Genomic DNA, 24,369 nt, shown 5'->3' with positions numbered 1-24,369 from the left:
CAGCTTAATTTATTACTCAATATTTTTCCAATTATTGCTCAATAACAAATTATTTTTTTTGATTTAATGGTTAAATAACATAAATTATATATTAATGCAACGCATGTCATCATGTACTAATTATAAAAAAAAAGAATTATCTTGATTTTCTTGGACGGTCCAGATTTCATGTAGGCAACATCCGCATCCGCATTCGATTCTTAACCACCTCCCTGTCCCTGCCATTCTTCGCCCAGTGCACGTAACTACCTGTTTCTAAACTAACGCCGAGTGAATAGAAGCTGTGTAGTGCTTACCTATTCTTCTCTCGCCACGTGTACTCCTTAATCCCCGCTCTGTAAGAGAAATTAGTGTGATTAAACCTTTCCCTTCTGCTTAAATTAATCACATTCTCTCATTAACCGCTCTTCTCTCACGCTCGCCACGTGTTACCCAATCTCCCCGACACCGAAATTAAAAAGGACAGAGTTTTTTTTTAACATGTGGGGCCCGCCACTGGTGTAGGACCCGCCACGAACCCCCTTATCCCCGAATAGAACGGCCGTTATCCATCTTGGCTCCGGATTCTCCACGTAACCCAGCCGTCAAAGTTAATTGTAACGGAGATTCCCATATCGCCGTCAAGTCCACCACACCCATGGTGGCACCATTTCGGTTTCAAAAAATTTCAAAAAGAAAGTAGCCACAACGTTGTCGATAACACTGACCCAAAAAGCGACCAATGGCGGCCTTCCTTTTTGCCACGTAGGATTATTGGGCTTTTTCCTACGTGGCATTAGTATTTTTGTAAAAGAAAAATACTGCCACAAATTTCCGAAAGAAAAAGAAAAAAGAAAAAAGAAAATTACGTAACATGCTTATCAGTTCGGGATAACTGCTCCTGTACCCTTCCACAGTGTCGCTGTTGTTAAATGACGAATTTGTCCCTTTATGCGATGCTATATCCTTTTATATAGTAGATCTGAAAGGATCCTTGCCATCTGATGAAAAAATAAAAATTAAAAATATTAAAAATATTAGCATTAGATCTGTTGCCCACGTGATAATTAGCTGATTATTCTTTTTTTCTAATTTTAGAATTTCTAACTTTTTTATTATAAAATATATGCTGTAAATGCAAAAAAACACAATCTGGTAAAGGAAAAAATATAATATTCCGAGAAATCTATTTTATTTAAAATTTAAAATATCTCATTTTCTGTATGGTGATAATAATTTCATCGTTTTAGTAGCATGAAATTTTATTTGTTTTTATAAATTTGATTCATAAATTGTTAAATGGAAAAGAAGCAATCCATATTTCTATTTCAAATTATTGAATGTTACTGTAAGAAAATTTTGGTGAGAGAGGAAAGTTTGATTTTGAGCTAAATTTTTTTAATTTAATTATAATAATTTAGCAAATAATATTAACTTTATTAAGAAACAAAATCTAAGTGGATGTGTCAATGCCATACCAACAACAATTATTAAAAACCCAATACAAAATAAATAAATCAATAAATAAATAAAATAATTCCTCACTTTGTGACCCAACGTTTTTCTCGATCCTGCAACTGTCCCGTAGCCGCAGGATTGCATTCCACTCCACGTGTCAAGATCGAAGAGGATTGAAAACACTGGTGGGTCACCCTGAAACGAAGAACCGGTCTTTAGGTGGTTCCTGCTTACCGCTTATAACCGGTGAAGTTTACCGATAGGTCCGGTAACCAGGGGTCAATGGTATAAGAGCTGGGGTTTAAGCAAAAGTGGGGTGGTTTTCAGAGGGTTTTGGCGATCACAGAAAAAACAGAGTGAAAAATTTTTTAATTTTCTTTTAGGAGAGGAAATAAACTAAGAATTTTGAGAGAAAATTCCAAATGGCTTTCGTTTGATAAACACAGAGAAAATTTCCCTTTTGTTTTCTCGGGAAAATATGGGATAGAAAATGGAAGAGTTTTTTTATTTCCTTCTGGGAAGAGAATTTTCAATTTTGTTAGTTCTTTCTGCGATCTTGCATTGGGCCGCGAATTTCGTGTTTTGAGCGAACATTTCATTGCTTAGAGGTGAGAAAATCGAATTTTTGTTGATTTTGCTTGGCGAATTCCTCGAAAGTTTTGATCTTTTTCATGGGTTTTTTGTGGTCAAGGTGGGGTCTTTTGTGTTTGGTTGCCGAGAAATGGTGAGAAAGTGGAAGGAAGATTCGATTTTGAGTGGTAATTCGAGGACAAAATTGTTAAATGACCCATCGTTTTAATCTTTTTAAGCTTACAACTTTAAAGCAATCAAATGCCTGGACTTCTTTTCCCTCTGTTTTCAGTTTTCTTTTGAAAATTCTTAAATTTGGTTACTTTTTAACGTTAAATTCTTCTGTCTGTCGACAATTTGGGTTATAACGTACTCGATCTGGGATTTTGGAGACAATTTATCGGAAGAGCCGAAGAGATGATCAAAGATTCTTTCTTTTTACCAGTTATTTTTCAGGCTTTTCTTTTGTTGGGTTTTTCGAGATGATCTTTTGTTCAGGGTTTAGATCTTTTTAAAAGCAAAATTGTCTAAATTACACAGATTTTCTCGGTGTAGATGCATGAATTGGTTATTTGGGCTTGGATCCTCAGTGTCAGGGTTTTGTTGTGGTTTAAGGGTTTTTCTTTTAAATTTGATTTTCTAATTTCTGTTTAATTTCTTCTCCTGTTCTCTGTTTTGAGTTTGCAAAAGTTTGATGTGTTGAACAGAAATTTCAAAGAATTTCTTCTGGTTTTTTTATGTTTTTTAATATCTCCATCTCTTCTTTTTCATTGTTTCTTTCGAGTTGTCCATTTTATGGATTTCTGCATCTGATGTTGGATGCATAAGCATGTTTTTTCTTTCTTCTTGAAATATATATTTTTTTATTTATGGAGGGGGAGGGTTGATGGTGGTATGGAGTTTCCATTTCTCATCAGATCATATGGATCTTTTATAAGTTTCAATTACAGGATTGAGTTAGTGCTCTCTGCTTCTGGGTTTATTTACAATTATGAGATAGTCTCTGTAGTTTTTTTTTTCTTTCTTTTTTGGGTGAATGGATGGAGTTGGAGGGCTCAATGCCTATGTAAAATTTGAAGATAACCAGTTAAAATTTACAATTCTAGGCACACCCTGCGGTTTTGATTGTTGTGGCTATGGATCCAAATGCAGTGGCTTTTATCTGTAATTACTTTTTGGCCTTTGTTTGGCAGTGGCATATGAATATTAATTTATCATGTTTCTTTTATTAAGTTTTACTATTATCTTATAGAACGATCATTTCTGTTCTTTGATCATTTGTCATGCTTTGAATATCATTTTCTGCTGTCCAATTTATTTCTTAAATGGTAGCAATTTTTATTTATTGATTATACATTAAATAAACCATATTTAGATGAACTCTCACATTTGTCTCTTCTCAGGGTCTAAGCTTTGTTGAGACGTAATACTTGTATCTCTTGGAAATTGATTCAAGAATGCTGGTGAATTGCATATGATGTGTTCAATGCGGTGTGAATTTTGAGATATGGTGTTGCAGAAGAGGTTAGATTATGGATTCAATGGCTATCGGGTGCCTGCTACTCCGCGAGCAACCAGATCAGCCAGGGTAATATACTTTGCTGTAATGGTATTGTATTTGATATTTACCTCTCTTTCTTCCTCTGTTTGCTAAAACACTGATCTATTTTTAATGATTACTGTTACTTTTATAGAAAAGGGTTCCATTTAGAAAGAGATTCGAAGACAACCAAATAAGTGCATTTGACTTGCTGGCCACTGTAGCTGGAAATTTGTTACTAGGTAAAGAAAGTACCCCTACTTCCAGTAATAAATCGAGTGGTGAAGATCAGTCTGCAGTTGTAAAAAATACTGTAAAGGAGGAAAGGCGGGATGGAGATCAGTCATTGAAGGTAGAAACTAGCAATCAAGACAGGACTGATAGGAAATTCTTTGTTTCTGAACTTGTTCCACAAACCAATGATCTAAACTATAGTTCTAAGGAATCACCAAGCCTTCAAAATGATGCCCATTTTGGATTTGCCTCTGTAATAACAACTTCTGATTGCTCAGAGAGATATGATGCTCAGAAGTTGATGAATGGCAAAACCGAGAATGAAATGGGAAGTTTTCCTTGTAAGGTAGAGACAGGTCCTTTTGTGTGTGGGACATCTGGTGATTGTATTAAACCAGAGTCTCAAAATAAAGGGTTAATGTATGAGGAGCTGGATAGAACTGATAAGATTTCGATTGGAGAAGTGGCTGATGCATGCCCCTTAGAAGATCCAGTGCTCTTGGATGGTAAACCTCCTGCTCTAGTTAGTTCAGACGATAGTGGTAAGGCACGTTCATGCGGGGACTGTAGTCCTCGTAGTTCTTTTCCTGCAAAACAGGATGATGTAAATGTAGTTAGTAGAGATGATGACGAAAACTCTTCAGGGTGTACTCACCCTAGCCCCATAAAAAGGCCATTTAGGCCAACGCCTCGTATTGGAGACAGAAGAATAAGGAAGATACTGGCTTCTAAATACTGGAAAGTAGCTCCAAGATTGAAGGATGTGACATTTTCCAATTCTGGTATGTGGCTCTTTATAGTTCAAATGAGCTCAACTTTGAGTAAATTGTCTGGTATCATTAAACAGGATATTGAGAACTGTGGAATTATTTAATTAAATGGATATCTTGATCCTTCAGATGAGAATGTGAAGCCTGCTTGCTGTGGTAGGAATAGCACTTACAAACGCTTAAGATCTGAAAGGAATTACCCTTTTAAAAAAAGGAAGTTTTTACACTGTAGCTCAGTTTCAAGTTCGGCTGGAGGAATCAGCAATGAGGGTATTTCTGATTCACCTGAGAAGAGCATCAATGGAAATGCTTCTGGTGTATATTCAAAGATGCATGGAGGTGATTTGCCTGCTTTTCATCTCTAATCATTATAGTCTTTTTGTTCGTGTTTATAGCTAACAGCAGTATTTTGCTAACCGATCCTAAATCTTATGCAGGCACTGGAGAATCATCTTCACTAGCAGACCAACGCAAATCATTCCACTCTATGGATTCTCACGGTATGAGAACCTTTGATGGAGTGATTCATATGCACTCTTTTCACTTGATTGGTGTCTCACATTCAAAGAGGTTCTTACATCAAGATGTCTTTCCTTTTACTCAGTGAAGCTTAGGATCAAATCTTTCAGGGTGCCAGAATTGTTTATTGAAATTCCAGAATCTGCAACTGTTGGTTCATTGAAGGTATAATGATCTATGGTTCTGATCATTGTGGTAAAAGTGTTTGTCTGCTGTTCATTGTAGTTCAATTTTGGTATTAGACAGCAGAATGCTTAGAGATATGGGAGCACCATCTTGCCTTGCCCCACGATGGATGCTTGGATAGTTTTTCTTGTAAATTGTAATTCCAGTCACTGGTCTCATCTACTGGCTGCTTCCTCATTAGCGTTCCTTCTAATGATGTGTAATTGATCTGTAGAGGACTGTTATGGAGGCAGTGACAGCGATACTTGGAGGTGGATTGCATGTTGGTGTACTTCTTCAAGGAAAGAAGGTTAGAGATGACAACAAAACTCTTCTGCAGACGGGAATTTCTCGTGATAACCAGATGGATGCTCTGGGTTTTAGCCTGGAGCCTAACCCTTCACAAACTTCCCCATTGTTATGCCGTGGAGGTTCTCCCTTAACGCTTCCCTGTGACTCACCTCTACCTCTAGCTAGGTAATAAAAATAGTTTTACAAGTTTACAAGATAATGGTTTCATTTTGTTGTTTTCTAGAGTTAAACATGAAAAGAGAAGAAAAATAATTTCTCACTAGGTAGTTTATCATTTTTGGAAAAAAAGGAAAAAATGTTGGAATGGCTAGCAATTATCGGAACCATGATCATATAGGATCTACTTTGTTATACTAAATTCAGCCTTGAAGAAGGGGCTGACTTTTTGTTTGGTTTAAGTATTCTTTTTCATGAGGCTGCATGAAGCTTGTGGAAAATTGTTGCATGATAATGTCATGGTCCATGTTATTAGCCTTGACCTTTGTTCTGCGTTTAGGGATAGATATGTAGGTTTTACATGTTAGAATTCAAGATTCTTACTCCATATCTCTTAAACACTCTTGCCCATCAGAACACATAAGAGTTGTTCGGTTATTCTGCTGATTCAGTTTATGATTTAATACTGTTTGTTGCCAGGTATCCAACAACTCCTCGTTTAGCTAATCAGGTTATTTGTGATCCCTCACCTTTGCCTCACATGGCCAATTTGGGAAACTTTGTTGAAAGCGATCATGATTCTGCACCCTCACCTACTGACATGTCACTTGAAAAAAGCACAACTGATTCTAAAGCCCTGGTAGCTGTACCAGCAATGAGTGTGGAGGCACTAGCTGTGGTTCCTGCTCATAGGAAATCCAAGCGATCTGAAGTTGTGCAGCGTAGAATTCGTCGACCTTTCTCTGTCGCTGAAGTTGAAGCCCTGGTTCAGGCTGTTGAGAAACTTGGAACTGGAAGGTACGTCTGAACCTACTGAAGGAATTATAAGGAGCTGTTGAGAGATGTGACCGAGTCTTTGAAATTTGCTACTTTGCTAAGTATTGAATTGATTCAGCATGATACCAACTTAGAATTTTGCATGAATGCTTGACTCAGTAGCCACTCTAGGGAAATGTATGTGCTCAGAAGATATTTAGAATGCTGTTTTCTTAACCACTCACTCCTGTCTTACATACGGGAGTGTAATTTCGAAACAGCTGGCCTAATTGTGTGGTTCTACCAGACATCCCTTATGCTGTGATGGTCAGGATTTTAATAGCTTTATTAATTTGCAGGTGGCGTGATGTTAAATTAAGAGCTTTTGATAACGCGAAGCATCGCACTTATGTGGATTTGAAGGTTAGTAAAAGGATCTCCTGCTTCTGTAAAGCAGGTGCAAAACTGTTTCTTATTTATTTTTTTATTTTTTTACCTCTCTCTTCCTCTCTCTCATATTTTAGTTCTTTGGCTAATCTCGAAAAGTTCTACTTAACCTGCTGGTAAATCTGCCTCTCTCTTTTCCTAATCAAATTCTTTTGTATCATATTTTCATTCCTTTTATAAGGTTATTGGATTGTTTCCTAACCGTTAAGTTTAAACCCCATGTTTTAAAATTCAAAAAGGTCCACTTTATGTCTTGGACCCACCAGGGATCATAGTTTAATCTGTTTCAGGCACATAGTTGCTTGTACAACAGGTAAATGATTAGATAGTCTTTACAAGCTTTTATCAATTTTTTGTAGCTTTATCTGTAAGATAACAACTACCACACAAGGAATTCTTGAATCCTTATCTCACACGGCTTCTGCCAATATATTTATGGCACAATGTTCACCTTTTTGCCTTTAGGTTTTAGCTTAATACATTTGTTTTATTATTACGGCTAGTTGGATATTTCTGCTGCTTTTGGTATTTCCGTTGGAAAAGGGAAACAAACGGCCTGAGGTGTTTTTTTTTTAAGTCTTGTTGATACGTAGCTCAAAAGCATTATCACATGGTTGTGATGGTATGTACTTTGGGATTATGTAGGATAAGTGGAAAACATTAGTTCACACGGCAAGAATATCCCCACAGCAAAGGCGGGGAGAGCCGGTGCCTCAGGAGCTCTTGGACAGGGTCCTAACCGCGCATGCTTACTGGTCCCAGCAGCAAGCGAAGGAGCAACTAAAGCCGCAGCTGCCGGAGACCTGCCTTCTCCTTTATAACTCTACAATAAGAGGTGGTAGCACATGTGATGTTGTCGAAAAAACCTTAGGTTGAATGATGGGTTTAGGGAAGGATTGTCTAATTAATTTTTTTTCCTCATTTCTGTAATTGTTATTGTGATTATGTAAAAAGGTATGACAAGGAAGAAATAGAAGTACCCCAAGAAATCTGTGTAATATTTTATCCTGCTCTGTGCCTGGATTCTTCTCCTGCAATGGAGAGGTTTGGCCCCTTCTGTAAATGGTTGTTGTTGGAATAAGAGCTTGCTAACTGAATTCAATTCACATAAAATTTCTTTTTTCCATCTATTACTTATGAAGATTAATCAAATTGGGTTTAGCAAAATCACATGGAGCTAATTTCTGAAGTTTGTAATGTTGCCTAACTGCTTTAATGAGACTTTCCCCTTTCAGCCCAAGTTTGGAATCTGGATTCCTATCATATCAATGGTTTTGACATATTTATATATAGAAAAAGAATCATTTTATATTTTTAAAATCATCATAAAGCATGGATATCTCTCTGATCATGTGGGGGATTTAGAGAAAACCCAAGTTTAAAAAAGAAAAAAAAAACACTAGAATTATCGATTCCTTGGCATCTGAGGAGATACACTATGTATTAGGTAGAGGTCATCAATGTTCCTTTCTGGCAATTCTAATGCATCTTCTTTCCTTTGGTGGCTTATACTAACACTTGCTATGTCACTTTCAAGTCTCTTTCCCAAAAAAGTTGTCTATGCATTATTTGAGTATGAAAAAGAAGAAAAAAAAAGTTTTTTTTCTGCAGCAGATAAACAAATGAAGAGGATTCCTAGTCTTGTGGCTGAAGTAAAATGGGTTGTCTTCCTTTTCTTGACATTTTGTTTCTGATCATGAAAAAGAGAGGAATGTGAACCTAGAAAATATGTAAGGATTTGTTTTGGGCAACAAAATTTGTGGACTAGATGGATGGAATTAAGGACAAGTTCTCACTTCACTTCTGCTTTATAAAGAAAGAAAGAGAGGTGAGTTTTTAAATGAAAATTGTTTTTTATTAAATATTTATGTGGTCTTGTTTAGAATTTTAACACTTTTATATAATCATATTGTCTTCATATTTCCCTATATAATTTATTTTTATACACTTATATAATACGATTTCAGACATGTAAATACGAATAGTTAGATCTAATCTAGACTCTCTTGAACTATCCTCTTGTAAGACAATGGAGGATCTCTCAACAGGCCGAGCCTAATCTTTCAGGTTGCCGAAGGGCAGGCAAAATGTTAGTCCAGTTACGTAAAGCCCATTTCATTATAGAAAAGCCCATTATTTAAACCTAATGAAGCCCAAAATGCTTTCAACTCAAACAAAAATCTCAAGGACATATAGGCCAATTAACCCATTCAACATGGTTTTCCAAAGCCCAAGAATCAACAATTCAGGCCCAAAACATTTAAGGACAGGGAGTGAATGAACTGCAATAGAACACTATATATGGTTCTTCACTTCCTTTTTTTCAATAAATAGAAAAATGTGGACAAGTCAAAACTAATTTTAATTACAATGTCAAATGAACTTTAAACGGCATATCTATGGATGGTAATCGGTTTTTAATTTTTGAGTACTTGAATCTAAATCATTGATTATCATATGTTCGAGTTTTGGATAGGTTCAAATAGAAAGTTTGTTAGTCGTATCGAATTTGGATAGAACATGAATATCATTTTAAATACTCAATACTCGAAATCGGATTATTAGTGAACTTGAATTATAATTTTAATAGTTATTTGATTTTTTATCTTTAATTATTAGTAAATTATATTTATTAGATGTGAGATAACATTTTTTTGTTTGGATTTAGTTTTGGGTAAATTCATCGAGTGCTCATGAACTTATGAGACTTGAAAAACTGAATACTTAACGGATTTAGATATTTAACAAGTAATGTTTATCTAATTCGATTAAAACTCAGGATATTAATTAAATATTTATAAAATTTATATGCTTTGACAAATAATAATATAAAATCAAACAATTATTAAAATTGAAATTCAAGTTCACTTAAAATCGAATTCAGATATCCTGAATATAAATATCCAAGTCGATGTAATCGGGTTGAGTACGCTAGCGTTTTACCCACCATTGCCATTTCTAGACATAACTTGTGTTTCCTAGAACATGAGACGCGTGCGTTGTGTGTGTTGTTGGTGCATGTTTGGCTTTGACAGCGTGTGTTCAGGAGGGGACTGGGGGGTGTCGATTGTCGAGGGCCCTGCTCTGCTGTGTCGTTTTGTGTGCGAGAGAGGGAGCACTACACGTGTTCTGAAAATTAGGCCCGCGGTCCCAAAGAGAGAAATTGTCAAAAAGAGCAACCATCTCTTCTTTGTCAACACCTAAATTCTCCTCTTTGAAACGACTTGTTCCAGGAGAATACCTTGTTCAACCAATTTGAACATCAAAACTTCCTATGGTTTCATGCGTGCGGCAAAGAAACATAAATGATTGAAGAAAAGACATTAGAAAAATATATTAATATACACAGAAATGTCATATAGTTGCTGGTTTAGCTTCATTTTTCAATGTCTTCAGCTTCAAAGCATTGAAACAAACATAAAACGCCTTTAATATTGCCATTGAGCAAAAGAGTCGAACTCTCTTCATTAAAAATATTCAGCTTCTACCTGTGAATGTGAACACAAAGTGGATACCAGAAGAATTCAATTCAAACCGGCTGATTTGAAAGGACGAAAAAGGGGCTGGGAATTTAATCGGGTGAGATGTAGTTCCTAGGAATTAAGCAGAATGACTCTGACACCCTTTACAAAGAAATGTGTGGTACTTTCATTGTATGTATATGTAAGAACCAGGGGAAATTGTTTTTTTCTTTTGTTTCTTCCATCTTTCAACAGCTTGCAAGCTCTGCTTGCAGAAAAATCAATGGTTAAGCAAAGAAAACAAAAGGGAAAGGTTTGGCATGGGGGACCACCTTTTGAAGAGAGCGTGTGGAACAGATAATGGTCTAAGTTTCTCCTGGGTTCAATGAAGGCAGGTTTCAGTCTCAGTCAAACACAAAAACAAAATAAAAAGGATGAGTAGTTTCGAGTTGGAGGTTGAACCAAGACATTATAAGTTGCTGAAATATGTCAATACATCTCAATGTTTCTGTATTTTGAAAAACTCCATCTTTTGTCGTTGGATTCCCATAATCTTTCCCTGTCAAAGCATGTCTGACCAACATATTAAACTGTCAGCTGATACAAATTTCTTGGTTTTATCATATAACTACATGCATGCATGATCTCTGGTCAATGAACAATTTTTTCTTCTGCTGGTGCTATCAAACCTATGTTTTCCTTGGTCTGTTTTGTTTGTTTAAGAATGCTCTTGTTTCCTGTTCTGATAAGGCAAGAAAAGATCAACTCAATATTCAAATATGTCTGTTTTCAGAAGAGGCCTAAGATAGTTAATAATTAAACACAAATTGATATATATATATATATATATATATATATATATATATANATATGATTACTATATTATATATATATATATATATATATATTATAATCATTGGGTCAAAAGCAAAGCATGCAAAGGAAAAACCGGGTGTGCTTACATAAAGTGATGAGCTCACCAATCCTCAATCATATTGGTCTTTTGGCATTGTTTATCTGTTAATTATATTCTTTTTTTTAGTGACCATTTTCAGTTTGCAAGTTGGTCATGAATTATATTTATTAACTAATTTTCACCTGTTGACTTCTTGAGCTATGTTGTGTATTTTACATCTAGAAAGAGTTGGAAAAAAGCAATGAAAAGGAGCCCTCCTAGCTACCCCTACTATTTTGAAGGTACAAAGAAAGAAGCAACCCAAATCATGTGGATAATTAGCTAAAGTCAAATAAACAAAAAAAAAAAAACAAAGAATTCTTTTTGGATAATTAATGTAAAAAAGAATTGCATTTAGACTAAGATTATGCTAATATGCTACAACATTACTACTTGCTCCCCAAGACAAAGAATTAGATTAAAGAGTTAATTAGATCTCCTTATTACCATCTGCACACTTCTACCTCATCAAAAACTTAAAAAGACTGAAAATTAAGAGAACTGTAATTGGCTTTCCTCTATATGAGATAATCCATACTTTGAAGGCAAACCAAGATAAATATATTAAAAGTTTAATTTTTCGATAAAAATTTTTGTCGAAAGAAATTGTTTTTATATTATGAAACCCCTTATAATTATATAATCTTCAGTATTAATATGTTAGATGTGACAAAATACACTCTATATATAATCCTAGTTGCTATGCTTGCAAACATAATAAGCTGCTACTGGCTGCCTCCAACCTAAAACACATTGACCAATGGGTTTTATTATTGAATAAAATAGTGAATAGTGACCAGATTTTATTATCGAGTTGGATTAGGACATTTAAATATTGAACTCGAACTTGAATTGTGAAAACAATAATTGAGGCTGTTGAGTTAAGACATATCTCGAGACTGGATGGATGGAGTTGTGAGTGTTCTTCACGTCGTGTAACTTTAAGATTGGGTTAACTTTGTTTAACTTCACTTGTATGGAAGACTTTGACCCAGATCACCAGGTTCCGCCGTGTAAAACTATGTCCCACGATGTTGACTTTGGTGGAGAGGGAAACAGGAAGATTGGTAGGTCTGACACTCACGACGCCCCTCCATCGGATAACACGAAATTACGGACAGACCAATCACAATCAGGAAAGAGAAGGGCACGCAAAACCAAGTTTGTGGCCGGTGCGGTGACATTTCCACTTGCAGCCTAATATTTGCGGACACACATAACTGATTTATTTAATATACAGGAAAAAAAAAAGGCTTTGTTTTTCTATGCCGGGGAACTTTCAAGATGCCATGACCTGTACTGATAAAGACCCTTTCTTCACTTCATTACTTCTTTAAAGTGAAAAAAACGCGTTCTTTTTCTTCTTCTGCTTTATTACACCGGCTCTAGATCCTAGGTTCTTCGTCTGTGTTCTCTCAGGTATGATTAACTTTGGTTTTGTGTCAGAATTTTAGCTGGTTCTATTTTTTTTTGTTTTTCTTTCCAATGGGTTCTTGTTATTAAGTTTCTTTGTATGGTTTTAGTTATGTTAGTTTGGGAAAAGTTTGATTCTTGACTGTCAGCCTCCAAATTTGACAGCTTTTCCTGTATGGGTTTTTCCATGTGAGTCAATTCTTTGAAGGGATTAGAGGGAAAACCTGTTTTTTCTCTTGAATTATGGTCTGCAATTAGGTTGTAAGATTATCCTGTAAAATAATTGAGTTAATTATGGGTTCACAGTTAAATGGATTCCCTAATTCAGTTAATGGTTTCAAGTTTGATAATGGCTTTATTTTGCCTAATTCAAATGGATACCCAAAATATGAAATTTCTAATGGGGTTAAACCAATTGACGTAGATTTCAGCTCTTTAGGTGCACCATTTTTACCTTCTCTAGGATTGGATAATTCTAGCACTTCTACTTCATTGTTGACCATGGAGAAAGAGGGAGATTCTTCTTCTCCTTCTGATGACAGTGATTTCTCCGACACTGTTCTCAAGTACATAAGCCAGGTGCTTTTGGAAGAGGACATGGACGAGAAGCCCTGTATGTTTCATGATTCATTGGCTCTTCAAGCTGCGGAGAAATCTCTCTATGAAGTTCTTGGTGAGAGCTATCCTCGTCCCAATCAAGCCCCTCTTTGTAAAGACCTTAGTGTTGAGAGCCCAGATAACTGTTCTTTTGGTACTTACAGCGATCATAGCACTTTTAGTGGTTCTAGTTCCTGTACTAGCAATTCCATTGATTCTCGGTGGAATGGTGATTTTTGGGAAAAGAACAACAAACCATCTTTGTTACAAATAAGTATTCCTGAAAACTTTGTTTTTCAGTCTACTGTGAATTCTGGTTCACAGCCTTCAGGTCGATTTCAAAACGGTAATGTTAAAAATGGGAATGGATTGGTGGGCTCTTCTGTGAGTGAGCTTGCAATTCCAAATTGTTTTGGTGAAAGTGAATTGGCATTGCACTTCAAGAGAGGGGTAGAGGAAGCTAGTAAGTTCCTACCCAAAGGTAATCAGCTGACTATTGATTTTGATAGCAATGCATGGACTTCAGAGTTGAAGCAGAAGGCTCCAAAGACAGTAGTCAAAGTGGAGAGGGATGAGGAGTACTCACCACCTAGGTTGACAGGAAAGAAGAACCATGAACGAGAAGATGAAGATTTAGAAGAGGGGAGGAATAACAAACAGTCGGCAGTTTTTTGGGATGAGTGTGAGCTATCGGACATGTTTGATAAGGTGTTGATTTGTGCTGGGAGAAGAGGGCAGTCTTCCACTTGCGATGCTGATAAGACTTTGCAGAATGCACCTTGCAAGATGTTGCAGCAGAATGATCAATCAAATGGATCTGGTAGTGGGAAGGCTCGCAGCAAGAAACAGGGTAAGAAGAAAGAAGTAGTGGATTTGAGGACTCTCTTGATTTTATGTGCACAAGCTATCTCGTCTGATGACAGTGGGACTGCTAAGGAACTGCTGAAGCAAATTAGGCAGCATTCTTCACCCTTTGGTGATGGATCTCAGAGATTAGCTCACTGCTTTGCTGATGCCCTTGACGCACGCTTGGTTGGCACTGGAACTCAGATATATACCTCTCTGGCTGCTAAAAGAACATCAGCTGCTGATATGTTGAAAGCTTACCAAGTTTATATTTCAGCCTGTCCATTCATGAAGATGGCAATTTTTTTTGCAAATATCAATATTTTGAATGTAGCAGAGAAAGCAACAACTCTCCATATTATAGACTTTGGTATCTTTTATGGTTTTCAGTGGCCTGCTCTAATTCATCGCCTTGCAGATAGACCTGGTGGTCCTCCAAAATTACGCATTACAGGAATAGAATTTCCTCTACGTGGCTTTCGGCCTGCTGAAGGAGTTCAGGAGACTGGGCATCGCTTGGCAAGGTATTGTGAGCGTTACCATGTTCCATTTGAGTACAATGCTATTGCACAGAAATGGGAGACTATCCGAACTGAGGACCTCAAGATTAATTCCAATGAAGTTATTGCTGTGAATTGTCTGATTCGGTTTAGGAACCTACTTGATGAGACAGTAGTGCTGAACAGTCCAAGGGATACTGTTCTAAACCTGATTCGGAAGATAAATCCAGATATTTTTGTTCATAGCATTGTTAATGGGTCCTACAATGCCCCCTTTTTTGTCACACGGTTCCGGGAGGCGCTCTTCCATTTCTCTGCACTGTTTGATATGTGTGAGACGAATGTCCCTCGTGAAGACCCTATGAGGTTGATGCTTGAGCAAAAGTTTTATGGGCGGGAAATTATGAATATTGTAGCATGCGAAGGCACAGAAAGAGTAGAGAGACCTGAGTCATACAAGCAGTGGCAGGTTCGTAACATGAGGGCTGGGTTTAGGCAGCTTCCATTAGACCCTGAAATCATGAAGAGAGTGAGAGATAAGCTGAAGGCGTGCTACCACAGTGATTTCATGGTGGATGTTGATGGCCGGTGGATGTTGCAGGGATGGAAGGGTCGAATCATCTATGCATCTTCTGCGTGGATTCTTGCGTAGGACTCGGAGCTGCTAGAAGAGGACAACTAATGGAAGTCTCTTCAGTTTAAGGCAAGCTTAGTGAGATCATTCTTCCAGGAATTGACATCAATCTTTTTGGATGGGTGTTCTGCAAAAGCCTGGCAGAAATTTTGCTTTAACCTCAATGAATGAAGGTTAAGGAGATGTGGTTGCATTAGTTACCATTTGTGACATGGATTAATTCATGACCTCACTTGGCTGGAGTTTCACGATGACCTGGCGGTGGCATAAATTTGTTGCATCTTTTTCGGTAGTCTTCTACAAACTGAGTTGAAGTAATACTGTGCACAATGATAATTCCTACAATCACACCTTATATAAGCTTTGATTTATGGTGTCATATGCCACATAGCTCGCAACATGGGCCTTTGGCATCTTTGACCTACTCTTGTAGCCTAATTTAGTTAGTGTGACTTCATAGATGTAGTCTCATTTATCCACAACCCATGGCTTTGGTTCTTACAACATAGAATCAGTGGCTGTGTCTGCTCTTGCTATCTTTTTTCTTTCTGTGCTGCCCAAACTTCAAAGACTTTGCATTTCCATATGTTGGAGACTTTTTTGGTAGAACAGAGATAAAAGCCAGTTGGGGCCTTAATCTTAGTGACAAAAGTTTAAGGTTAAGATGTTTTGATGTCTCAAAATCAAATCTCCACACATTCAAGATAATCCAAAATAAGAAAACCAAGGACCAATACAGCTTTGACAAACTGCATAGCTGGTATTATCTTCTCAATCTTTTTTCTGACAAAGGCAAAGTTAAATTCTGGTTTTGCTGATTTTTTCTTCAAACAAAAGGCTTATAGCCTAGCACTACCTTCCAAACTTTTCACTGCTGTGCAACCACAAGCCCCCCATAATGGAAATTCAGGTCACTGTTTCTGCTGGAGTCAGCTCTAGGCGAAGAGATGTAGCTGACAGTGAAACATTTACTTTCCCAGTGAGAGGCACCAGTCAAGGCAATAAGTGATGGATAACGTTCAATGTACCAGAGGAAATGGGGGGAAATGGCACATATTTTAGTGCAATATTTTATTAACTAATCAAAGCATCTTTTGAAAGTTATTAGAATCTAAAGAGAAACAGTTGAAGATAAAATAATGTACCTTGTTACTTGAGGAATCAGGATCTTGCAGTGGGAGAGTTATCTAGAAGGATATGTATATTATAAACTTGTTCTTTTCTTTTTTTGTTTTAAAGCTTGGCTGCTTTTTGTCTCTGTCATAGAATTATAAACAAGATAAAATATTAGAATTGGAATAGGAGGTCGAATCAGGACCAAGCAAATTGGTTTTCCTTTTGTTCTTCAAACCCATTAAGCAGGATATTCCTCCACTGATTTAAATATTATTACAAAATTATACTTGGATTGGGAGATTGACCACACAAATTATTCTATGCCCAATAAGGACCAACCATATTCCCCATCGTCAATTGCCATAACTACTTTTTTTTCTGAAAATAATTGCCATGACTACTCATGAGCACTTAAACAAACACACACACACACATAAAAAAAGGTCTGCACTTGAATTCAAGCAATATTTATATCCTAGCTACAAAAATAAAGTCTGAAAATCATGCATGATCATGTGCTTTAAAGGGTTTTAAATCATTATGGCATTAAGTTGATTACAAAAGGTGGATAGTATCAGATTCCATTTGTTGATGTATCAACAAGAAAGCTTTTAGGTTTAATTAATATACCTACATACTATACAGTATAACAATAGGCATTGATGTAGCCCCTCTAACTCTCCCAGTTTCAATGGGATTTTCCATTTTTATTCAGTCTTGTTTCTTAATTTATGACAACCCTTTTTTTTAGCCTTTTGTTCACAAATTTATCTCATAAAAAGAAATTCATAACCTTTTATATAGCTTAATTGGCCACTTGCAACTTACAAAGTATTCCTACTACTATTTTATTTTCCTTTGGGTACAAATATACTATTGGCATTGGAGCATAAGCATTGGGAATGATTAGATCTATTTATACACATGCAAACACGTGTAAATGATTAGATTTGTACAGTGGAAATCTTTCTTCAGATTTTATGGTCCCCTGTTGCACTTTTTTCATTATTAAAACTGCAAAATCAGGCACAAAGATAACAGAAAAAAAGGGAATAAAGATAAAGCACAAGTATTATATTTGGTGCTTAGTCTAATTTATTTATTACGAAGATGATAATATTTCATTCAGAATAATGTACATGGTACTACGAACATAAAGGTTTTAGCTTATACATGGCAGGCAATAGCTAGACAAAAAGCAATAATTTTATGATAAAAGGTTAGAATATTTGTTTTGCTTCAGTCAATCTGGGTTTGGTAGATTTGTGACTTCCCAGAGGTTTAATACTTTCGAGACCAATCCACAGGATTCACATGAAACAGCAGCAGCGTTCACACTTAAAAACACAATCTCTAACATTAATTATTTTTTCTTGTCCCTCCCCCAAGTTGGAGATTCTTGTTCATCAAGTTTTAGGAAGGCTTTGACTACTGAAAGAGACAGAGAGAAACGAAAGAAAGCCTTGATCTCCAAGCTACCCATTGTGAGGGCTTTCTGATGTTAGACTATTCTGACTTGAATTCTCTTTATTATAATTAAAACCTTACTTCTCTAATATAATAAATCTCTTTCTAAGTTGAATGACTATTTTTCATTAATGTGATGGAATATGATAGAAATATTTTTGTACAAGCTTCAAGTCAACACGATTGGGTTTCATGTAATTGCTTAAAGTATGAGTAGTTTGTTTACTACAAGCTTAAAAATAAGCGCAGATTTGAGAGAAAAATCGCTGGTCATTTCATGTGTACAATGAACAATTTAATTTGGATAACAAACTTCACATTTGCTGAGCATGACAAAAAAAAGGAAAAAAGAAGCCCAATTTGTATAGGTTTGGCCCCGACTGCAGCTTGACATCAGTTGCTTCTTGTTCAGATGTTGGTTCAAATTTAACGTCAGACATGAAGGAAAGGGACCCAGATTATACATAGGTATCAAAGTAGAACTCGTATACCTAATCCACTGCCAGTGCTTGCCAGTCAACTTCTGCATGAAAAAGGAAAACCCCAAGGTACAATAATTGTCTTGATATCATTATTTTTTTTTTTTGAATGGCAAGTGATTATTAAAACAAAGCCAGTAAAGGCAATGCAAAGAAACTGCCAAGGACAGTTCAAAAGATTAACCTACAGGAAAGCCACAACGAAGAAAGAGAAAAATTTCAAACTAAACCCAGATTGACTTCGAAAAATTTGCGGTGTTGGTGGTTAACTTCGAAAAATTTCTATGGTAAAGTTGGAAAGTAATCTTCATTAATATCTATGAAAGCAACACCTCTTTGATGATTGAAATTTGTTGCAGTTCTTCTGAAGAAGCTAGCATATTACAATTCTTTAATTTTTACTATGAAATTTTCAATACCATAACCATGAAAAAGACAATTCTAGTCAAGTAAGTTGAGGTTACATTGCTGAGTAAACATATACTGCGAAGGAGTAAAATGGGTAGCATGAGCATAGAGGGGGCTGGAAAGGCTATAGTTGGTAATTTGGTAGCAAAACTTTCCAAAGAAACTTGTCTCAAATTTGGAAATCTTGAAATGGTTAATAGACGATTTGACATATACTGGTTTTTGTTTTGTAAGAAGAATAAAAAATGTTTTACAGCGATTGCTAGGATATACACTGAAGAGGTATAGATACGATGTACCAAAACCAGAAAAGGGCAAAACAGTTATGCTAGAAACCATTTTGACTAGCCAATAGCCGCTGCAATAACGGGCCAACACTTTTCCGAAGATATGTTGAAAGTCTTCATCACTCTCTGAGATATTAGAGTTTCTCTCTCTTCCAAGAAAGTTCCTTTGTTCCTTCTCTCCGGTCTTGAGGGCTCTTCCTATTCTCCTATTTAACAGACCAGCTCTGCATCTTTCTCAAAAGGCTTTCCTCCTCTGCCCTTCTCTCCTTTTATATCCTCTTAAGGTATCCCTCTTTGAGGTACGTTAAGTCTTGTTTCCTGGTGTTTCTCTTCTTCATTTCGACTATTCTATCCCTCAAGTTTTCACTTTTGGTTGAATTGGGTCGTTCTCTGGTATTTGCCTCTCTTTTGTTTCTTTAAGCTTTCCTTTTGTAATCTGTATGATGTGTTTGTTTATGTTTCTTTTTAATATGTTCCCTTTTCTATGGTGATTTTGTGATCTTATTTTAGATACCCAAAGTTTGAATCTTGAAAGGGTCTAGTCTAGAGATCACCATAAGGTTGCTCCTTTGATGCATAGCTTATCTGTCATGTCATCAAATTCCAAGGTTTTCGGGTCTGTAGTATATCTTTTCTTAGTGAGATAGATAAATTCAGCCTCCTTTTATCTTGGAATAGATAAATTAGAGTTAGGTGTTTTCAGGGTTTGACTTTTTTTCTGTTCTGGGGTGTAGGTTTGGGTTTTTTTGATGGTCATGGATCCAAAATTCACTGATTATATAAACGGTTTTGGAGTTGAAGATGATGCACTTCTATTCACTTCTGGTCAGTACCCGAATTTCACAAATGGACTAGAATTTAATGTCCCTTCTCCAGATCTTGGCTTTATGAGTGCGAATGTTCCTGTTATACCTCCTAATCCTGACCCTGGTATTTCCGTTCCACCTGCTACTGTAAGTTCGGATGGGAGCTCGTTTTCTGCGTCCACGGGCTGGAGCCCAGATGGGGAGTCATCCTCACCTTCTGATGACAGTGACTCCACGGATCCAGTTCTCAAGTACATAAGGCAGATGCTTATGGAAGAGAACATGGAGGATAAGCCTTTTATGTTTAATGATTATTTGGCTCTTGAAGACACTGAGAAATCATTATATGAAGTCCTTGGTGAGCAATATCCTCCGTCTAATCAACCCCAACCTTTGCTCAATGTGAATGTGGAGAGTCCTGATAGTAATCTTTCTGGTAATAGTCGTGATTATGGTAGTAACAGCAATTCTAGTACAAGTATTAGCACTAGCGAGGGGACTAGCAATTATATTGATCATTGGGGGGTTGGTGAAGTCGTAGAGCATGCTCCTTCGTTGTTGCAAGCTCCTCTTTCTGGTGATTACCATTTCCAGTCCAATTTGCAACAGCCTAGTTCACAATTTTCTGTCAATTCAACTAATAGCTCGAGTAACATGGGTAATGGGCTGATGGAATCTTCTGTTAGTGAGCTTCTCGTTCAGAACATCTTTAGTGATAAGGAATCTGTCTTGCAGTTCCAGAGAGGGTTTGAAGAAGCCAGTAAATTCCTTCCTAGTAGTAATCAACTAATTATTGACCTAGAGAGCAACAAATTTCCTATGGGGCAAAAGGGGAAGGTTCCAAACCTTGTAGTCAAGGTGGAGAAGGATGAGAGGGAGAACTCACCGGATGAATTGAGGGGTAGGAAGAATCATGAACGAGATGATGGAGGTTTGGAAGAAGAGAGGAGTAATAAGCAATCAGCTGTTTATACAGAAGAGAGTGATTTGTCAGATATGTTTGATAAGGTGTTACTCTGTACTGATGGAAAAGCTATGTGTGGTTACAATAAAACTCTGCAGCAGGTAGAAACCAAAACCTTGCTGCAAAAAGAACAATCAAATGAATCCAGTGTTGGGAAAACTCGTTCCAAAAAACAGGAAAAGAAGAAAGAAACAGTGGATTTGAGGACTCTTCTAATTCTCTGTGCGCAAGCTGTTTCTGCTGATGATCGTAGGACTGCTGGTGAACTGCTAAAGCAGATTAAAGAGCACTCGTCCCCTCTTGGTGATGGAACTCAGAGGTTGGCCCATTTCTTTGCTAATGGCCTTGAGGCACGCTTGGATGGCAGTGGTACTCCAATACAAAATTTATATTTTTCCCTAGCTTCCAAGACTACAGCTGCTGATATGTTGAAAGCTTACCAAGTGTATCTTTGTGCTTGTCCATTTAAGAAGCTATCAATTTTCTTTGCAAACAAAATGATTTGGCACATGGCTGAGAAAGCAAGCACCCTTCATATTGTAGACTTCGGTATCCTGTATGGTTTCCAATGGCCCATTCTTATCCAGCATCTCTCGAAGAGACCTGGTGGGCCTCCTAAGCTACGCATAACTGGAATAGAGATTCCTCAACGTGGTTTCCGCCCAGCAGAAAGAATTGAGGAGACAGGTCGTCGCTTGGAAAGGTATTGCAAGCGCTTTGATGTTCCATTTGAATACAATCCAATGGCAGCTCAAAACTGGGAAACCATCCAAGTAGAGGACATCAAGATTAAGAGCAACGAGATGCTTGCTGTAAATTGTCTTTTTCGGTTTAAGAATCTACTGGATGAGACAGCTGAGGTGGACTGTCCAAGGAATGCTGTTCTAAAATTGATCAGGAAAATGAACCCTGATATTTTTGTTCACTCTATAAACAATGGATCTTATAATGCTCCCTTTTTTCTTACAAGGTTCAGGGAGGCTCTATTCCATCTCTCTGCAATATTTGATATGTTTGAAAATACGTTGCCTCGTGAAGAGCCAGCAAGGATGTTATTTGAGAGGGAGTTTTTTGGGCGGGAAGCCACGAATGTTGTAGCATGTGAGGGCTCAGCGAGGGTTGAGAGGCCAGAGACATACAAGCAATGGCAGGTTCGGACAATAAGGGCAGGGTTCAAGCCACTTCCATTGAACCAGGAACTGATGAAGACAATTAGAGCTAAGTTGAAGTCTTGGTACCACAAAGATTTTGTAATTGATGAGGACAACCACTGGATGCTGCAGGGATGGAAGGGGAGGATTCTTTATGCTTCTACCTGTTGGATACCTGCACAGGAATCTTGACCCGAAAAACTGAGAACATGGCTAAGATAATCTTTCAGAAAAGGACAGGCGATGATAACTTCAAAATATGGGCAAAGGTAACACTTCCTCACAATTTATATTTCATCTCCCTTTTCTGCTTTTCTCTCGGTCTTAACATGTGCATGCACAGACACACTCGTGTGTACATGTGCATGTGCTCACAAGCATATCATTTAGATAAATACTTTTTTGCCTGAGAAATTTAGAGTAGAGGTATTAATGCTGTGTGTTAGGCAGTCCTTTTTGTTAATGAGCCCAGCACATGAATTAAAGAGCTGATTTTGCTGCATTCACTTGATCAGATTACATAGCAGCATTTGCCTTCTTCCTGAAGAATCTTATGGAGTTAAGAGGTTTCTAGTTGTATGGTCTGAGGTTTACTAGATATTCTGTAAATTAACTTCAGCTTGGCTCATCCAGTGATTGAGAGTTACTGATCCTGCTGTGAAGTGTCACCATCTTAGCGCTTTTCGAGGTGGAACAATGGGGCAAATTATCTACTGAATAAAGCTTTGGAGAAATCTATGATCCTGTTGTTTTGTAGAGGCTGTACTAATCAAATCATGTTCTTCCTTTCCTGGTTACTTCCCCGTCAGTGGTGGTGATCAGGGGAAGTTGCGTCTTAGCATGTTGTCTGTAAATATTTCCGTGAGTTTGATGAACTGCATTTGTTCAATATTAGTCTATGAAAGTCAAGTTTTGCAGAAACCTGTTTTGGTACTTTGTTTACATGTTCATTGATTGCTTAATTGCCTTGTGATTCTGTCGTTTCCACTTTTATCGCCATGATCAGACACAAAGCATTGTTTTATGATTCAGCAGGAGATTGTTGTATGTAGAACAGTACATAGTGATTCTGTTACTTGATTCGTTGTTGTACGTAGAACAATACATAGTGATTCTGTTGCTTTGTGATTCAATGGGGTCTGTGAGAAGATTGTGAAGGGGAAAGGGGGGGATCCAACATCTTTTCTTTTCGGTGTACCATGAATGAAGCATTGAAGATTCATTGCCGAAGGACAAAAACAGGGGATGGCCTGCAAATACAAACGCATTGGGTTAGGAACTCGGTTCCTTTGCAAAACTCACATTTGTCATTGTTCCATGGAGCTGGGATGTCCATACGATCGGCTTGGTCGGTTTGACGTTGAAAATTCGAAAATCAAAACAATCAAATTTATTTATTCAAAAAATTAATTCGAATCAACTGTCTAAAAATGATCAAATCCATCGAACTATTTTGATTGAACTTCAATTCATATAAAATTTTTTTTTGGAGGAAAAATGAATATTTCTATACTTCATCAACATCAATATATTATGAGAGCGACTTTACATAATATATTGTAATTACCACCCCTAATATTGCTTAAAGTATGAAAGATGAGTTTCATTAAAAACCTTACCATAAAAATACCCAGTGAAATAAAAATCATGGTAAGGAAAAAATGTATCCAAGCTAATCATGTATTACAAATGACCAAATCTAAGCCCACACAACTTTTAATCAATTGATCAACAAGACATCTTTAATCACACAATCTCTAACTGGGTTTGGTATAAGAGGAGCATCCCTCCATATAGATTTGATTTGTTTGCATATCCTTAGCAAACTTTGCTACCATGTGAGCCACCACATTGCTTTTCCAATGCACATGCTTCGCAAGCTGTGTTGCCATCCCTTTCAACAAAACAACACAATCCTCTACTAATAAACCCGAAGCCCTTTCGAAATTTTTACTTGAAATCCATCCAGCCACCAAAAGGTTGTTGACTTCTATCTTATCAAGTATAATATTGCTTTCTAAACACATCATCCTCGCCCATGTAACAACCTTCAATTTCGCATCATAAACAGGAGTTGTGTAACGGTTTTTTTGTACCCATGAGTACCACGCCATCAGTAGAGTTTCTAACCACAAAACCAGCAGCCATCATGGCTTCACCATCCCTTACAAACAAACCGACATCCGAGTTCAACTTTAGACTTTTGGTCTGCTCCACGGTGTCCACAACTCGGCATTTATATGTTGCGTATTATGGGCGGAACAATTGACCTCTATTTTGCTAGCCCATATTCATGACCTGTCTTGGTTCCATCTTCTTGTCCCTAAAGATCAGCAAGTTTCGAGCTTTCCATATTGTTTATGAAACACAAAGAATTTC

At 37.0% G+C, this 24,369-nt stretch overlaps 3 protein-coding genes across 6 annotated transcripts; all 3 read left to right on the top strand.

Annotated features, from left to right (window-relative positions):
* LOC18590670 (telomere repeat-binding protein 5) lies at window positions 1,748-8,013 on the top strand. The gene is made up of 10 exons (XM_007016323.2): window positions 1,748-2,045; window positions 3,411-3,595; window positions 3,702-4,563; window positions 4,681-4,890; window positions 4,989-5,051; window positions 5,156-5,235; window positions 5,471-5,712; window positions 6,184-6,501; window positions 6,819-6,882; window positions 7,552-8,013. The coding sequence occupies exons 2-10, from the start codon at window positions 3,515-3,517 to the stop codon at window positions 7,780-7,782; spliced, it is 2,151 nt and encodes a 716-aa protein (XP_007016385.2). The 5' UTR covers window positions 1,748-2,045; window positions 3,411-3,514; the 3' UTR covers window positions 7,783-8,013.
* LOC18590669 (scarecrow-like protein 14) lies at window positions 12,209-15,861 on the top strand. The gene has a single exon (XM_018128027.1). The coding sequence runs from the start codon at window positions 13,030-13,032 to the stop codon at window positions 15,328-15,330; it is 2,301 nt and encodes a 766-aa protein (XP_017983516.1). The 5' UTR covers window positions 12,209-13,029; the 3' UTR covers window positions 15,331-15,861.
* Window positions 19,151-23,037, top strand: LOC18590668 (scarecrow-like protein 14). 4 transcript variants are annotated; one of them, XM_018128064.1, is made up of 3 exons: window positions 19,151-19,368; window positions 19,804-22,259; window positions 22,624-23,037. In XM_018128064.1, the coding sequence occupies exon 2, from the start codon at window positions 19,819-19,821 to the stop codon at window positions 22,180-22,182; it is 2,364 nt and encodes a 787-aa protein (XP_017983553.1). In that variant the 5' UTR covers window positions 19,151-19,368; window positions 19,804-19,818; the 3' UTR covers window positions 22,183-22,259; window positions 22,624-23,037. The 4 variants fall into 4 exon arrangements, with proteins under 4 accessions (XP_017983553.1, XP_007016383.2, XP_017983552.1 ...); XM_007016321.2 differs by having other exon boundaries at window positions 19,155-19,353; window positions 22,506-23,037; XM_018128063.1 differs by having other exon boundaries at window positions 19,155-19,368; window positions 22,506-23,037.

Source organism: Theobroma cacao, chromosome 9 (genome assembly GCF_000208745.1).
Source record: "Theobroma cacao cultivar B97-61/B2 chromosome 9, Criollo_cocoa_genome_V2, whole genome shotgun sequence".
NCBI classification, from domain to species: Eukaryota; Viridiplantae; Streptophyta; class Magnoliopsida; order Malvales; family Malvaceae; genus Theobroma; species Theobroma cacao.
Note: the sequence above shows the minus strand (reverse complement) of the source record. Positions and strands in the feature narration are given on the sequence as shown.

Coding starts and splice junctions, on each gene's coding strand:
- LOC18590670 (XM_007016323.2), top strand. CDS start 3,515: ATGGTGTTGCAGAAGAGGTTAGATTATGGATTCAATGGCTATCGGGTG. Junction 6,502..6,818: donor GAGAAACTTGGAACTGGAAG/GTACGTCTGAAC, acceptor ATTAATTTGCAG/GTGGCGTGATGTTAAATTAA. Junction 6,883..7,551: donor GCACTTATGTGGATTTGAAG/GTTAGTAAAAGG, acceptor GGGATTATGTAG/GATAAGTGGAAAACATTAGT.
- LOC18590669 (XM_018128027.1), top strand. CDS start 13,030: ATGGGTTCACAGTTAAATGGATTCCCTAATTCAGTTAATGGTTTCAAG.
- LOC18590668 (XM_018128064.1), top strand. CDS start 19,819: ATGGTCATGGATCCAAAATTCACTGATTATATAAACGGTTTTGGAGTT.